Source organism: Zeus faber (assembly GCF_960531495.2).
Source record: "Zeus faber genome assembly, chromosome: 2".
Classification (NCBI taxonomy): domain Eukaryota; kingdom Metazoa; phylum Chordata; class Actinopteri; order Zeiformes; family Zeidae; genus Zeus; species Zeus faber.
The window spans coordinates 8,398,968-8,415,587 of NC_137189.1; the positions used below are offsets into that span (position 1 = coordinate 8,398,968).

General features: G+C 43.8%; 1 protein-coding gene across 3 annotated transcripts in view; it reads left to right on the plus strand.

The window, feature by feature from the left end:
* The window catches only part of plcb1l (phospholipase C beta 1-like), a 189,721-nt gene extending 175,030 nt beyond the window's left edge, over positions 1-14,691 (plus strand). For 2 of the 3 annotated variants that reach the window (XM_080024119.1, XM_080024120.1), the window contains 2 exons: positions 208-294; positions 12,329-14,691. In XM_080024119.1, coding sequence (XP_079880245.1) covers positions 208-294; positions 12,329-12,571 — 330 coding nt within the window. In that variant the 3' untranslated portion in view covers positions 12,572-14,691. Of the gene's footprint in view, positions 1-207; positions 295-12,328 lie in introns of those variants that run through there. The other variant, XR_013844756.1, reaches the window with a different exon arrangement.
* The last annotated feature ends 1,929 nt before the right edge of the window (positions 14,692-16,620 follow it).

Here is a 16,620-nt window from a genome sequence, read left to right on the forward strand (position 1 = left end):
GAAAAAAAATCATTAAACAAAAACAAACATTAAAATCTTTTTGTTTTGCCAATTAGCGGCCTTGTTGCAGTACCACGACAGGGCCAACAGGGGTGTGTGTTTAGATTTGAGTTTCCATTAGTGGAGCACTTTCTGTACTAATTGATCGTAATTGTGTGTGTGTGTGTGTGTGTGTGTGTGTGTGTGTGTGTGTGTGTGTGTGTGTAGCTGGAAGACGCCCAGAGCAAGCGGCAGGAGCGCCTGCTGGAGAAACACAAAGACATTCGCCAGCAGATCCTGGACGAAAAACCAAAGGTGAGAAATCAAGGGCAGGACGTTGAACAAAGTAATAATAAGAATAATAATTATTATTATCATTATTCAATTAAGAGGAATTACTATTTTTAAAAGGTATCTTCTTTCCTTTCATATCGTCACATATTTACATGACATCTATTCTTTATTTGTCTGCTTCATAATTTGTTTCATTATTTTGACACTAAGCAGCATAATCTTTTACAAAATTAGACAAAAAGCTCATCAATTGAAATAACTGAAAGCATAAATTATTGTAACTTTTTTCCTTGGGGTTCCTGAGGGTTATATTTTTTGGGGGGGAAATCTCACTCACTCATACAGCAGCAGGATATATCTGGTTAATATCATATTATATCAATATCCTGATATGTGACTAGATATCTGGATTTTTGATTTGTTATATCGTAATATATTCAAATTTTAAGTCTTAAAGGCTGCATTATAGTGTGTGTGTGTGTGTGTGTGTGTGTGTGTGTGTGTGTGTGTGTGTGTGTGTGTGTGTGTGTGTGTGTGTGTGTGTGTGTGTGTGTGTGTGTGTGTGTGGATCCAGACCAGGGTAAGACATAAAATACACCTTTAATTTTATATTAAGGGATAATGTGCAGCCAGCCGTTAATTTTTGCAAAATAACCCCCGAGAGGGTGATCAGAATAACTTGTTCACTCTGAAGGGGGATATATTACGATGATGACCGGCTGACTGCCCATTAACCCATTTATTACACGGCTACTAAGAAGATTAAAGAATGCATTGAGAGGGAATATTGATTTGAAATCATTTTATAACTAGTATGAAAGAAAAGATGGCACATGGCAACACATGGCAAACTATTCGCACTAAAAAAAAAGGAACAAGACAACTTCCCTCCATATGACATAACTGCATCACGTTTTAGGAATCAGTTACAGTAGTTTCAGTTAGTTAGCTCGGTAGAAATGAGGTTAGTTGCTATGTTCAGTTTAGTCACTATTGTGCATAAACCACACTGGAATTGGACAATATCCCCATTCATGGCTTCCAATTCTTTTGTTGTAATTTCTACGTAGCGCCACAGGATGGCGCCACATGGTAGCGGTAGCATTGGCATGTAGGCGGAGCCGTGAAACTTAGCAGACGAGTTGTTATTGTCCGACCATTATTCAGCGATAACCGCAGCTATTGACCAATCAGAATCGAGTATTCCACAGATTGAACCAAAGTGAGCCTGTTGTAACAAATGATGCCCTCGTACAGAATGTTTCAGAAAATATTAGGATCATATTTCTGATTTTCTGCTCGACTTAGCGATAGGAAATCACTATTGTCACGAATTTATTGGGGTGTCACTAAAAGCAGGCAGCAGTGCAGAGTTCGGCACAAAGCGGCGTGGGAGTGCCGGGAGTATTAATGGGTCTTCAGCGGTTGCATAGCAACGAAATAACGTTCCGCTGTGTAGGCTACCCGGCTCTTTTGTTCAATTATTATTATTTTTCATGCTCAGTTGACATGCCACCAAAAATGTGTAAAAAAAAAAAAAAAAAAAGAAAGAAAGAAATAACATCTATTTTGATTCCAAGACTTTGGGCAGAGCTTCATTTTGTTTTTCATCGAGGTTGAAGAAGCAGCGTTTGTTGTGTCTCGAAACCACACTGCCTCTCTGCGTGGGGGGACGGCCAGTGTACTATCCAGTACACCAGCACGTCTGCAGGCTCTGATCGCCTCGTGTTAAGTCGATGCTTTGATTGGAGCCATAATTGAATATTAAACACAAATAAAAATAAGCTTTTCATGTAGCTTTAATAACAGCGTTAGTATAGACGGTGCCGCCCACGTATTTCTATGTTTATCCAAAATATACCTTTTACATACAGTATTCAGTTAATGTAATGATAACCTGGGCCTGTACACATTATTGGCCACTAGGTGTCCCCATAACATGCAGTGTGCATTCACCAGAGCTATACATTCTGATCATTTTCCTGCTGTGTATTCCACCACACAGGGGAATAAATAACCTTACCCCGTCACATTTCCCATTTAATCTGCTCAGGTGTGCTTTAAATGTGTATTTTCGGCATATTTATACTGTGAGAAGGCACCATAGCATCGTCTGTCAATTTGTATTCAGTCCCACGGCACCATGGCTGCCTCGTTTGAAACCATTTCAAGGTGGGCCTGAAAACACCATCCACCATCCCCTCATTCTGCTACACGTAGGAACCGAAAAGTGTGATGACAAATATTGACAAACAATATTTCTCTGTATCACATCATGGCCGAACACACCTCGGAGGTGACGAATACACGGAGGGAGGTGGACGCGATCAGGACGAGCGGTCTACACAGGACAGGGTTCTAACAGGATGGACGATGGCACATGAGGAACCAGGGCAAGGGCTGGAAAATAGAAAACCGTCTGTGTGTGTGTGTGTGTGTGTGTGTGTGTGTGTGTGTGTGTGTGTGTGAGTCAGGAAGAGGGAGACACATCATTCGTTCCCTCTCTCTCTCGCTCTCTCTCTCCATCCCAGTTTTGACCCAGTTTCTCCTCTGGGTGCAGAGCAGCCACTAATGGACAGCTATAACCATCCCTGGTCTGCAGAGACCCTGAGAGCTGTGGCTCCAACACCAGTGTGTGTGTGTGTGTGTGTGTGTGTGTGTGTGTGTGTGTGTGTGTGTGTGTGTGTGTGTGTGTGTGTGTGTGTGTGTGTGTGTGTGTGTGTGTGTGTGTTGTTTTGTTTGTGTGCGTGTGTATGTTTAGTATGTCTACAGAGGACCGACCCAGCTGCAAGCCAGTTCTCTGTAGCCATGAAAGCCAAAACTAGTTTTGTCTAAGTTCTATGGCTCTTGGCAACATGGATGCTGAAAGTTCAGACTCGCCGGCTCGGTCTCTTAAAATGACAGAGCCGGTGTGTGAGTTTGAGGACAAGTTAGAGGGCATTTGAAAGCACAGAGGAAGTTTGGACGAGCACAGGGCGTGGGAGAGGTGTCACTGGCCCCTGCAGGGGTGTCCGGGTTCAGGTGTCACCGTCCCGCTAACAGTCCAATCAAAATGTCTCCCGGGGATTCGCTATGTGCCGCGTGGAGACAAGCATTAGATATCGGACACACCCGAGCCCCCGGGTTGCAGGGTGTTAATTGCTTTTCTTTCTCTATCCCCCTTTTCCTCTCTCTCTCTCTCTCTCTCTCTCTCTCTCTCTCTCCCCCTGTCTCTCGGTTCAAGGTCCTTCCTCCATGTTCTGCTTCAGGCTGCGATCTGCCCTTTCTGTTAACGCTGATATCCATTAGGGATGGAATGATACACACATCGCGTTGCATTCGGTGCAACAATTAGTTTGAGTCACTTTTTAAAGTGGCCCAAATAAAGTATAGTTTTAACTGCGTGAAATATATTCATGTGAATCGGAAATCACTCAAATCATTTGTTCAGTCGGTCGGCCAGCGCGTTTGGCACAAGATCATATTGAATACTGATTCACCGGTTCACACTTTGCAGTCCACAATATATCATTTTGACATTGCATTTATATTTTGACGATGTAAGATGCCTTAATACATTTAAACATTTTAAATGGAGGGACATTATCTGGTATTTATTTATTTATTTAGCTTTATCCAAAATATACCAAGCCCTGGCCCCACTATATTCGATCAAACCCCGAAATTTTGGAAACCATTACACCTCTCGTATCTTTCATCTTACAGCGATATCTATTTACTAATACCTCCCAAAAATGTTTATTCAGGGTGGCACTAAAACCGCTCAAAATATATCAGCAATGGGCTTTGTGGAAGCTTTTGGACAGCAGCTTATGAAATATTACATTTTCTGTGGCTAAGAAAATCAGTCATACACACATCACGTATGTATACACACACACACACACACACACACACACACACACACACACACATATAAACACAGGGCCAGCACGCTTTTACAGGAATTGTCATAAGGAATTGTCTAGTTATTAACATTTAATATTTTATATTTTCCCATTTTTAGTCCCACTGAGATCAGGGTGTCTTGGAAGCTCTCACGATGTACATTTGACTTACAATACAAATAAAGTGTGTTAATAATTGACAGATCTAAAGGACAATCGTTTTAGATCAAAAGTTCAAAATCAATGTGTGAAACAGGCCTAGGCCTTTATTAAAATCACCCAAGTGAGTTGATTAAAAAAGTAAAAATAAAAAATCAGCGAGAGAAATGAGGGGAAATGTGCTAGTTTGACCTCCTGCTGCAGCTGCTTCCAGCACCACGATGAATATTAACTAAAAGAAGCTCTTTCCAAAATCAGAGGTGGAACGAGGGATCCTGATCCAAGCCTTTAATCAAAAAACCCGGAGAAATAGTCGAATGGCATAATGAGGTGAAACCGCTGATTCTATCCGATCACCATTTGTGGGACCAGTTGTAAATAAAGCAGAACCACAGGAGTGACTTTCCACATCAGCTCCAGTTCCTCTTGTAGCAGAGAGACAGTTTGTTCTGAGGAAGGAAGATGGAGAGAAAGTGGGAAGCTATTTCCACTGTGTATGGAGATTTGGTAATGTGTTGAAGCTATCTAACTGTGTCTGCTGGTCTGCATGCTGTGAATCATATTTCGTGGGGAATTCAAGCAATTATCTCCAAATTGGCCATCTTCTGGCATTCCGATGCTGGTTATAGTGATGCATTTAAATAAAATTGGCACTTGGAAATGCTGAAAATTATAGATATTCTCCTCATGACCTGGCTTGGTTCTAAGAGCTGCATCAAAGTGTCTACCCAGGTTGTTTTTAGGATAAGATTGTGTGTGTGTGTGTGTGTGTGTGTGTGTGTGTGTGTGGTTGGGGGGTGGGGGGGGGGGTATGGTTGGGGCTGTTTTATATTCCTTATAATCCAAAATGAAGGAGTCCTGTGTGGTCGTCATGGAAACTTGGAGGAAGGAAACACCACGCACACACACAGGGAATCACACCTTCCACCCTCTCCTCCGCTCCTCGTAACTCTCTGCAATCTGTTAATTTGGAAACGGGAGAAGTAATGACGCCGGAGGTGCAGGAGAGAGGGAGAGGTGGATGGAGAGAGAGTGGGAGGGTATATCCCACATACCCTCACATCCTTCCTATTCAACTTGACTCATGTCTCCTTGAACCTGGTAATTCACTCTCTCTCGCTCTGTCTCTCCTTCTTTTCTCTCTCTCTCTCTCTCTCTCTCTCTCTCTCTCTATGGGGGTGAAGGGGCGGCCACAGCTTGCCTCATCCTAGACTTTGATCAACAGCCTTTCTGCCTGGCAAGGTCGCATCAATAATGCACACACACACACAAACACACACACACACACACACACACACACACACACACACACTGCCCACTGCCTACAGGGAAAGCCCATTGGAAAGAGGCAATTCAGTGGGATCTCTTGTCTGCATGTATCAGGTAACATGCGTGCATGCGTGCGTGCGTGCACACGCGCCTTGCTTTCCCCGCGCTTTTGTCCTATTAATGCAGGGCTGCTGTCTGTGAGGTGCATGTTATATAAATATATATATATGTGTGCGTGCATGCTAATGAAGTCCTGCTCTCCGGGGGTTACACTCCGGCTTTCTTTCTTTCTTTCTTCCTCCTGATACAACGCTTCACTCCTTCATTCCTCTACATCTAATCCTGCTCCGTGTGAGTAACACCACCAGTGAGGAGGAGGAGCAGCAAGGCGGGGGGGGGGGGGGGGGGGATTAGGTTGGAAAGGTAGAATTAAGGAGGTGTTTCAGATGGAGAGAGATGGAGAGAGAGTGTGAGCGAGCGAGCAAGGAGATGGGCATGCAGGAGTGAAGTTGAGATGCATCCAACTGCACTGGCGAGTTTGAATAAACAAGGTTAGAAAGAACGAGTGAAGGAATTAGCTTTAGGAATTAGTTTTATGAATTGCACTTGGTCGTGTGGGCAGATGCTCAATAATAGGTAAAGACACTGAAGTAATACCCAGCACCATCCAAAAAGCACCATCCCAAAAAAAGATCAGACCGGAGGAAAGGAAAAGAAGAATCCGATTCAAATTGTATCTATAGGTCTGTCCTTTCAGGTCCATCCTGCCTGTAGGTCTGTTCTTTCTATCCGTCCGTCCCTCCTATTGGTCTGTGCTTTACTTAATTAAATGGATCATCCTTTCTATAGGTCTATCCTTACTCTTGGTCTGTTGTTTCATAGATCTTTCATACATTAATTCCAGGTCTCACCATTCCACAGGTTGGCCCTTTCTATTGGTCCTGTATTTGTATGCCATTGCATCTAGGAAAGAGTTAATCTGCAGTTCAACTTCTCAACTTGCAATACAACTTATAGAACCCAGAATCACGATTGTGGCGCCTCCCCTTGCGGCTGCCTGCGTGAGCACCTTGTGTCGATTACGCACATTTTGGTATGTTTTAGTATTTTTAGAGCTTATAGAGCTTATTGTGCGTAATCACCAGGTGTCATGACATTTCACTGCATATATGTATGACCGTATGTATATGTATGTGACAAATAATCTCTTGAACTTGAACTTGAACTTGAACTTACAATTGCTGTGTCATTTCATAGCTCTGTCCTCTCTAAAGGTCTGTCCTTGCTGTAGGTCGGACTTTTCTAGTAGGACGGATATGTCCGTCCCGCCTATTGGTCTGTACTATGTAAAAGGTTAGTCCTTTCTGTAAGTGCGTCCATTCTGTAGGTCCATCCTTTCTATAGGTCTGTCCATCTCATAGGTCTGTCCTCTCTACAGGTCTGTCCTTTCTACTGGTCTGTCCTTATCTGTAATGTGTTTCTTCTCCTGCAGTCCACTACTGCAGTTCATTTTCATGGTGAGGACAAACGTAGTGGAAAGAATGCAAATGAAGTGAAGTGAAGCACTTCTGTCCCTACATCCCCCTCTCCTCGCTCCCTCTCTCTCTTACTCTCACTCTCTCTCATCAACACAAATATAAACTGCATTCCATAATACGTACACACACACACACACACACACATTCGTTTGGCAGCTTTGTTAAGGTCCAGCTTGTCAGGGTGGTGACCCTGTCTTATCTCCTGGTCATGGGATCTAAAATTGAGCCTAATTGGGCTTTGTTTGGATATACTTGCCAAGGACAGGACACACACGCACACACACACACACACACACACACACACACACACACACACACACACACACACACACACACACACACACACACACACACACACACACACAGGATGTACTTATTTTCCTTGTGTCACCCAGACCTTGTGAATCTTGACAGTCTTTGGAGCAGACGCAGGTAGGCAAATGTTTTCAAAGGCGAGACAAAAAAAAAACACAACCGTGTGTCAGTTCTTTCTTCCTGCTGACACTATAAACTGGGATTTTTGACGGTTGAGCTGCTGACTGCGGTTTTAGATGCTGTGGGATGTGAATTGTGGCTGTGAATCCTTTGGCAGCAGCAGGCATTATGTCACAGTAGAGCTGTGAAAGAGGCAAAAAACGAAGAATTAATTTGGCTCTGAATTTAGTCCTTCAGGCCTTCCCTCGATGGCTTGTCAAAATGAGGACGGATGGCGAAGAAGGTCACAGAGTGTAGTATTTTAAGCAAGTGTGTGTGTGTGCCCGTATGTGTGTGTGTGTGTGTGTGTGTGTGTTGGGGGGAGGGGGCGGCATACAATTGTGTTGTTTACAGATGACAAGCCTTCAGAGAGGAAGTAGAGATTTAAAGGCTGCTCCATCTAACTGGCTGCTGGTCAGAGAACATAAACCAGACCGCACGCTCAAAAACACAGATCCCATCAGCATTTGGCTGGTTTCACAAGCGCCAAACTCAAATGCCTACAAACACACGCAAACATGTGAAAATACACATCTGCATTGAGTTGGCATCTGAGCTAAATCAACACAATAAGCCCTTGTGTTGCTTCGGGATTCATTCCTATTTACAGTTTCTTGCACTGCCTTTTCTAGACAGTGAAGAAGTGTGACAAGTCGCGATTACAAAACATTTACGGGAACCCTTTCCACAACTTGTGAGCAACAAGTCTTGTTGAAAACTTTGAAGCAATCATATTCATCCATGTCAAATTTGAAATAATGTGACAAAGATGTCCATCCATCAATCAACATTCTCGCCGCTTATCTGGGTCCGGGTCGGCCCAGGTCTCCTTTTCCCCAGCGACTTCCCCCAGCTTTTCCAAGGTGGTTTCCAAGGCGTTCCCATGTTAACTGGGTCCTGGGTCTCCACCTCAACCGACTGGGAGGAGCGGCGGTTCTACTCTGAGGTCCTCCTGGATCAAGCTCATCAAGCTCCTCACCCTCAATCTCTAAGGCTGAGCCCAGAGACCCGGTGGAGGAACCACACTCCGTCCGCCTTGTTCTTTCGGACAATACCAAAAGCTCACGAGCAGAGGTGAGGGTTGGTATAAAGATCAATGGGTAAATTCAGAGCTTTGCCTCTCGACTCGGCTTCCTCTTCACAAGACTCCTACTGTAAACTCCTCCACTTAAGTCAGCTGCTCCCTTCCCACTCAGAGGGGTGAAGCCACCTTATTTCTGGCTGAGAACCTTTGCCTTAGATTTGGAGGTGCTCACCCTCATCTCCAATGCAACATACTTGTCCGCAAACCAATGCAACGCTGGCGACCGCAGTCTGAGTCTGAGGCAAATTGGAGAACATCATCTGCAAGCAGCAGAGATGCCACCATCATAAAAACAACCTCAATACACTCCGGTCCTCGACTACACCTTGATATGCGGTCCATGAAATTGGACAAAGGGCACAGGAGATGAGGTGGACTCTTGCCAGAGCCCAACATCCACAGCGAGGTTTTTGTTTTTCAGCCTTCTCCCACTAAATCAGAAATATATGTTCTTCCTTCATTCCCGTCAGAATCAACACTTCAGATATATCAAGTGCTTCTCGTTCCCATTGTAAAACATGGAATAGCTTTAAACCAATTGCTTGAATGCCAAACTCAAAATGACCACGTCGCCCTGTTGTGCAAATTCTTTTCATTGCCGAAATATTGAAACAGACAAAGTTTTTTGAGCAAACGCTACACCCTAACTTAATGAAGCAGTATTTCAGCTGGTGCACACCGCTCTGCAGGTATTGATGAAACCGAGTGTTACCTAGTGGTGCAGCCAGTCTTATATATCTAGCTTCAACCCCAGCAGCAGCTGTCCTCTCCTGCCAAAGTGTCCTTGGAAAAGCCACCGAAGCAATGCCTCGTTAAATTCCAAATCACTCTGGACCAGGGTCTCAGCTGCAGTGAAACCTCCGGAATTGGTTTTACCTGCGTTGGTTGTTTTGGATATATACGGCACGGATGTCAGGACGGCTTAAATAAGTGATTTAAAGGGGAGATAATCATATTGTCAGGCATCTCAGAAGTCCACCCAGCCCCTGAATTCCTTATCTTTCCATCCCTCCCTCCCTCACTCCCTCCCTCCCTCGCTCTGTCCATTGCAGGGTTTTTTAATTATCCCAGCTGTCTCTCCTCTCCCCCCAGGGTGGAGGCAAAGTTCTGTGTTGGTCGCCCACCTCCCTCGCTAACAGACGGCCATTGCTGTGTGCCTCCGAGCTGTTAATCACACACACACACACACACACACACACACACACACACACACACACACACACACACACACATTCAAAAACCAAGGCCCTCCGTCACACTCCCTCCCTCCTATTTGTATTTGCTACATCACATGTGCAATACTTTCGTCAGACGGGAGCAAAATGGCTTCTTCCATCAAAGGGTGTCAGTGCCTTTTCTCGCCATGGTAACACCCGCCTTCCCATGCATGCACTTGTGAAACGCATGCTCACACACACATACGACGGCCCCATACACCCTCCCACCACCACTATCTAGGCCAGGTGCAGAAAGAGGTCTTTGGCCGTCTAGCTCTCGATGTTGAGATGTGCTGGACGGCCCGTTCTGTGGGACCCTCAGAGAGAGAGAGAGAGAGAGAGAGAGAGAGACAAGGATAACTTTGGAAGGCTACCAGTCAGCGGGGGCTTAAACGGGGAAAAGCCTCCTCCCCAGCCACCCGGTTTCCGTGGCATCACTTTAAGTATCAGATGTGGGGAAGTCGAGAGCTTTTTCATTCCAGTGGGATAGAGGGATATGGGAGAGGCACACTCTGACTCAGAGCACCTCAAGTGGTAATCAGTGTTATAAGATGAGATGAGATGAGACGGGTGACACCGTCCATGAGCCCGTTCTCCCACTCGGTACCTGATTCCATTTTCGGTGTTTGGTGCAGCCATAGTTTGCCATGTGTACAGTGCTTCCTAAAAGGGTCATTAATGGAGAGAATGGGGCTTTCCATGACAAAATATCGATACTTTCCCTCGGAATGTTGACTCGGCGCGGAGCATCGAGCCGTGAGCACCCGACAGCGGTCGTCTTAGGCGCGTGTCTTTTAATTACGGCTTTTCCCGCGGGAGCCAGTCGAGTAGTTACACAGAGAAATCAGCATTAAAGCAATTATTGGATCAGAATGAAATGAATACAATCTTGTCATCTGTAATCATTGCAGGCATCGATGCCTGGAGGAAGAACACATTTTCCTCCTCCTCCTCCTCCTCCTCTGTCTCTCAATGGCGAGCTTCTGTTGGTGGAGGGTTCAGGGACTGTTTCCCTCCAGAACTTCCTGGGTTGGAGTTGGGTTCCAGCTTTGTACCTGTCATGTTCTCCTTGATGCCCCTCGGGATCCCAACCGACCCACGTGACTTATCAAACACAGCGTCTAATGGAAATGACTGAGTCGAGCAGAGTTGAAGCTCTGACTGTGTTTTGCTGTGTTATGTAATATGCCCGATGTTTTACAACGGTTAATTGTTAAATTGTTCGATTAATTGCAGTGAATTCTGTGAGTGTGTGGTTGTTCATCATCCCACGTTATTTGTGTACGGCTGGTTGCCAGTTTGTGCTTTTTCTGCCTTTGTTTTCATTCGTTTACTCCATTCCAAGGACTGCCTTGCCTGTAGGGAATCAAATTATTTTCCCAAATTGCAAATCTATTTTTATTTTTATTTTGCTGTTTGTTTGTTTTCTACAAATAAACAAACCAAGCAGTTTGCATGTTGATCCAGGGAGGCAAGCTTTGCAGCGCTCATATGCTGAATGCTGGCGTACACAATTCTGCAGGGGACCCCCCACACATTCTGGGACCTGTGGACCTGGAATGTTATTGCTATGCTCATGAGATTACCGTGGATATTATGTATCATTATTACACGGCTCCGTGGAATACTTGATTCTCATTGGTCAATAGCTGCAATCGGCGGTCGGTTCTTTTCGTAGGCAGAGGAGGCGGCTGTCGTTTAATTATGACCGATCAAGGGTCAACCAGGCAAAGTCTTCTCTGCCTGGATTCACATCCATGGTTTCACTCCTCCCACATGCTAATGCTAACACTAGCTGGTGGCGACATCTTGTAAAGCTGGATAACAAGTACAATGGAAGGCCTGAAGACGTGAATGCAGATATGTCCAATTTCACATTAATAACAGTAAATGTGTCATATGGTGGTTGTATACCTGTTGCCTGTTAGACCAACTAACGAGCAACAGGTAAAATAAATCATGTTATCCCCCCCACACACACAGGGGGATGACATGATCGTCACATGTTTTGCACTTGCTCCTGGCTTGTTCCACCTGGCCCACTCTCTGCAATAAACTGGTGTGTTTTCAACTCCGTCGCCTGTGTCTCTGTGTCAGAGGGCCCTGAACATGCCACTTGGGTGGTATGTGGCAGGCGGATCTGCCACAGTCATATGCAGAGCATATACATAATTTTTGTAGCCGAATTGCAGTATAAGCTATGTTGCTGTGGAACTGGATTTCTTAGTGGAAGCTCTTAAACTAGGCTTACCACAGTAGTTGTCCTGATGGTGGCTGTTGCAAGAATAGCTCTGTGAACTCTGAAGTCTGGTGCTCTCTTCCTTTAGCCAAACGTTTCATATAAAACTATTGACATGTTGAAGATCTGGCAGTATTTCGTGGGGGATTGTGGTCTTATATTTTGCCGCCTTATTCTACCTTCCGCAGCTGCAGAGCGACCTGGACCAGGAGTACCAGGACAAGTTCCGCCGGCTCCCCGTGGAGATCCAGGAGTTTGTGCAGGACAGCAGCAACAAGGCCAAGCTGAGCGACGGCGGCGGCGGCAACCTCCTCGGCAATCTCTCCATCTCCTCCAGCGGAGACAAGCTCAACCACAAGGGGGCACTGCAGTCCGAGGACGAGGCGGAGGACGGCTCGTCGGAGCAGCGCGTCTACGACACGCCCCTTTAGAGACTTTTAACTCCGCCCACTTCGCTTCACACCGGGACACTTGATTGGTGGAGATGTTTGGCCCCCGCCTCCTCCCCCTCTGCCTCCTTCGGTTCCTCATTGTTAACCAATGGGAAGATTAGTTGAAATCTGAGCCTCGACGGGTGAGTAGAGACTGTCTTCTCTGCAGTCCTGTCTGGAGAAACCGCCCCGCCACGTGTATGTAAATACTTCTTATTTTTATGTTTTTGTACGTTATGTTTTCATCCCTCTCGGTACGTCCGCAGGATGTCGTAACAAAGCACTAACTATTTTGCAGGAAAATAACTTACTTGAATTTATTGCACAGACAGAAGACTTTGTTTTTTCAAGTTGGTTTGTTTTTAATTGTTTTGTTGTTGTTGTTGTTGTTGTTGTTGTTGTTGTTGTTGTTGTTTTCGTTCTTTATTATATGTCTGCTGTATCGTGGTCAATTTGGTCAGTGGTGCCAATGTTTTCATTTCAATAGCGGACGGACTTTGGTGTCTTCTGAAATGGACTCTAGTTGTGTGTCTAGAGTTTTACATATTCAGCCTTTATGAGGTTTAGCTCCGCCCCATCTACATATTTGCACTGAAGGCTTCCTACATAACGATGTAACTCTTTTTACTCTTTTTAGGTTCTGGTGGCTCGCTGGATTTTTATTTAAAATGTTTCAATTTCATTAGAACTTTTGTTAAACTTTATCTTCTCTTGCTGCTATTTCCTTTTTAACGCCTTATATATTTTTTTTAAATCATGGCTTTGTATGATATTAGGCACGGCGATATCATGCAGGGTTTTCTTAATTCTCATTTTTAAATTTCATTTTGATTTTACATCGTTGGGCGATCTTGCCACTAGGAGGTGAGATGATGAAGGAGAAGTAGAAACTGTACCATATCGAAACGCATGTATCGAAAGCGTAAATGTTCAAAATGGAGATGTAGCAGAGCAGCGAAATATCACATAAATGTAAATGTTGTTCTCCTTGTACAGCGAAATCCGTGGAATTAAAATATTTCAACAGAACAGAGCAGCGGGACCCCAGTGTTGCCAGAAACATCACAGCGTTCTGGAATTTAAATTATCAAGCGCAGGAACAAATAAAGGCCTCTCGTTGAATTAAATCCCTCTATCCTACTGCATCCGTTTATCCGATATACACATATACAAGGGTTCTGGCAGTCTCCACTGGGGATATTCGGAGGATATTTAGATTTCTGGGAACACCGGGAACTGTAATATCGTCAATATTCACTTTATAACTGGTAGTTGTAGTTTGTGGTTGAGTAATAATAATCTTTATTTTGAACCGACCGCAAACACCTTGGTTTCTATCTGTCCAAAGAACCAGCGTTATAATATTAATATTGTTATTATTATTATTATTATTATTATTATTAATAATAATAATAATAATAATAATAATAATAATAATAATAATACAACTATTATTAACCTCTTTTAATATGTAAACTCTCTCTAAATTACCCACATAGTTAGGAAGAGCCTTTTTTTCTGACTTCCTGGCTTTTCCAGTGCCATTTTATTATTGAAAATACATTTCCATTGAATTTTGCATTTTTCATTGAATTAAGTTTGAAGTGCAACAGGTTACCTGAAAGTGTGTGCGTGTGTGTGTTCCAAGTTACTTAAAAAAATGACAACGACGATGAAAAGTTCATGTTGATGTGAGAGTCCCGTGCCTTTTGAAAATAGGATTTGCCTTGTTTGATGTTGAATGTGTGGAAACAGCATCATTGTTTAAAAATGGCCATGAATATTATATGATATGATATTATCCTACCGAGCTGTCTGATTTTGAATAGAACCGTGTGCACTTTTTAGTACAGTACCACTACTGAGTAATGCTTGTGACGACCAGTGTTTGCCATGTGACCCACTAGAACCACCGGGCGCCCAGCGTCTTGTCTTGAAAAAAAACACACTTTATTTAACATTTCTCCCATCCATCCACCTCAGTGTATTCTGCATTCTCAAGCTGTAAATGTGTGTATGACATAACGGATTAAAAACATCGAAGTTGAAACAATGAAGAAAAACAAAAAAAAAACGCGTAGTGTAAAGGGAATTTGCCTGTAATTAAAAATAAATGTGGCTATTATTATACCCTGGCAGACGTGAATTTGTGTGTGTGCGTGTGTTTTTTTTATTGTTTTTTGGGGGTCTTTGTTGTGTTTTGTAATGCATGAATAAATTAATCATAATTAATCATAATCATAAATTAATTAATAATTAATTTGTGTTTTTTGTGTCTTTGAATCACTCCCGGTTCATTTTGCATCGTATATGTTTTTTTGTGTGTTTTTTAATTTAATTTTATGTTGATCTATAAAAATAAGTTACATTTATTAAAAATATTCATAGTGCTCTTACATACTGAATAAGACCCAAAGAAACTATAATAATAATCTATAAAAATCAAACTTTTTCCAGATGAAGGACCCTCGATTTGATCAGATTTTGTCCCCGGACCCCAATCTGAGAAGATTAAAAAAAAAGTTCTGGGGGCCCCTGGCCTGGAACCTCTTGAAGGACCCCTGGGATGTCATTCAAGGCTCAGAACCTAATTTGAGAACCACTGATTGTCAAATCAAATTCACTCCTCCTCCACATGGAGAGGAGTCAGTCGAGGTGGTTCGGGCATAGCGTAAGGAGGCCCCCTGCACGCCTCCCTTTGGAGGTGTACCGGGCACGTCCAACTGGGAGGAGACCCCGGGGCAGATCCGGGACACGCTGGAGAGATTAAATCTGTGGGCTAACCTGGGAATGCCCGGGGATCCCCCAGGTAAGGCTAGAGGAAGCCAATGGGGAAAGGGATGTCTGAGCTGCTCTGTTGGCCCTGTTGCCACAGTGACCCTGACCACGATAACTGGGTTAGAAAATGGATGGATGATGTATTCAATCTGTATTGACCACTACAAACCATCACAACAAGGCCCATTGGGACAGCCGTAATAATACATATGCACTTAATATGCAACAATATGTGTAACATGCAGTAATTTCCATGTACATTTTTATTTATTTTAAACATACATTTTATGAGCATTTCTCCAAAGTCAGTGTTCTGATCTGATCTCATTATCTTTTTCCTTATCTGCGACAGGTTTTGAAACAAAGGGTTTCCACACTCGGTTTGTGTGATAGTGTTGATATTAGTCGCCCCAAATAACCCCCAACAGGCTGATCAGGACCTTGTTTCACTCCGAAGGGGGTTATTTTACATTTTGTTCATTACTTGGCTACTAACTGAAATACAAGAATACAATGAGACGGAATATTGATTTAAAATTATTTTATCATAACTATTATGCCTAGTAGAAGAACTAACACGAAGGAAAATACTGCAATGTAGCAACTATTCACCCTACCTATGGCCCATTTACTGATATTCACATGAAATGGGACAGATCGCATTCATCCATTGTAGTTTCTACATATCGTCACAAGGTGACGCCACTGGCTAGTGTCAGCATTGGCATTACCATATAGACGGCATGAAACGAGGGCCGTTAAACCGAGCAGGGCGAGGTCCATTGTTCATTCATTAGTCGTTACAAACAGATCATTCGTAAATAACTTACCGCCGATTGCCGCTATCGACCAATCAGAATGGAGCATTCCAGAGAGCTGTGAATGAATATGTGTATGTTATGTAATGTAATGTAATGTTTTTGTTTTTTTTTACCCGTGTAAAAACATATGCTTCTCAGGTGCCCTGCAGCCCCGTATCAGTGGTAGTGGCCACTTTGCGAGGCCTCTCCGTCGGAGGCGAGCTAATTAACCCCGCGCTGAGTTCACTGCCTTCTTTAATAAGGTACTGTGGCTTATATAAACAGTGACGCCTCTCCAAACTCCCAGGAATATTACAGGCCCGCGTCCATCTGCTGCCTGGAGGAGGAGGAGGAGGAGGAGGAGGAGGAGGAGGAGGAGTCGACTAACCAGACTTTTTAATGGGCAGAGGACAAGATGACCCATAATGTGGGAGCTGGACGGTGCGCTGATTTGGAGATAAGTGAGCACGT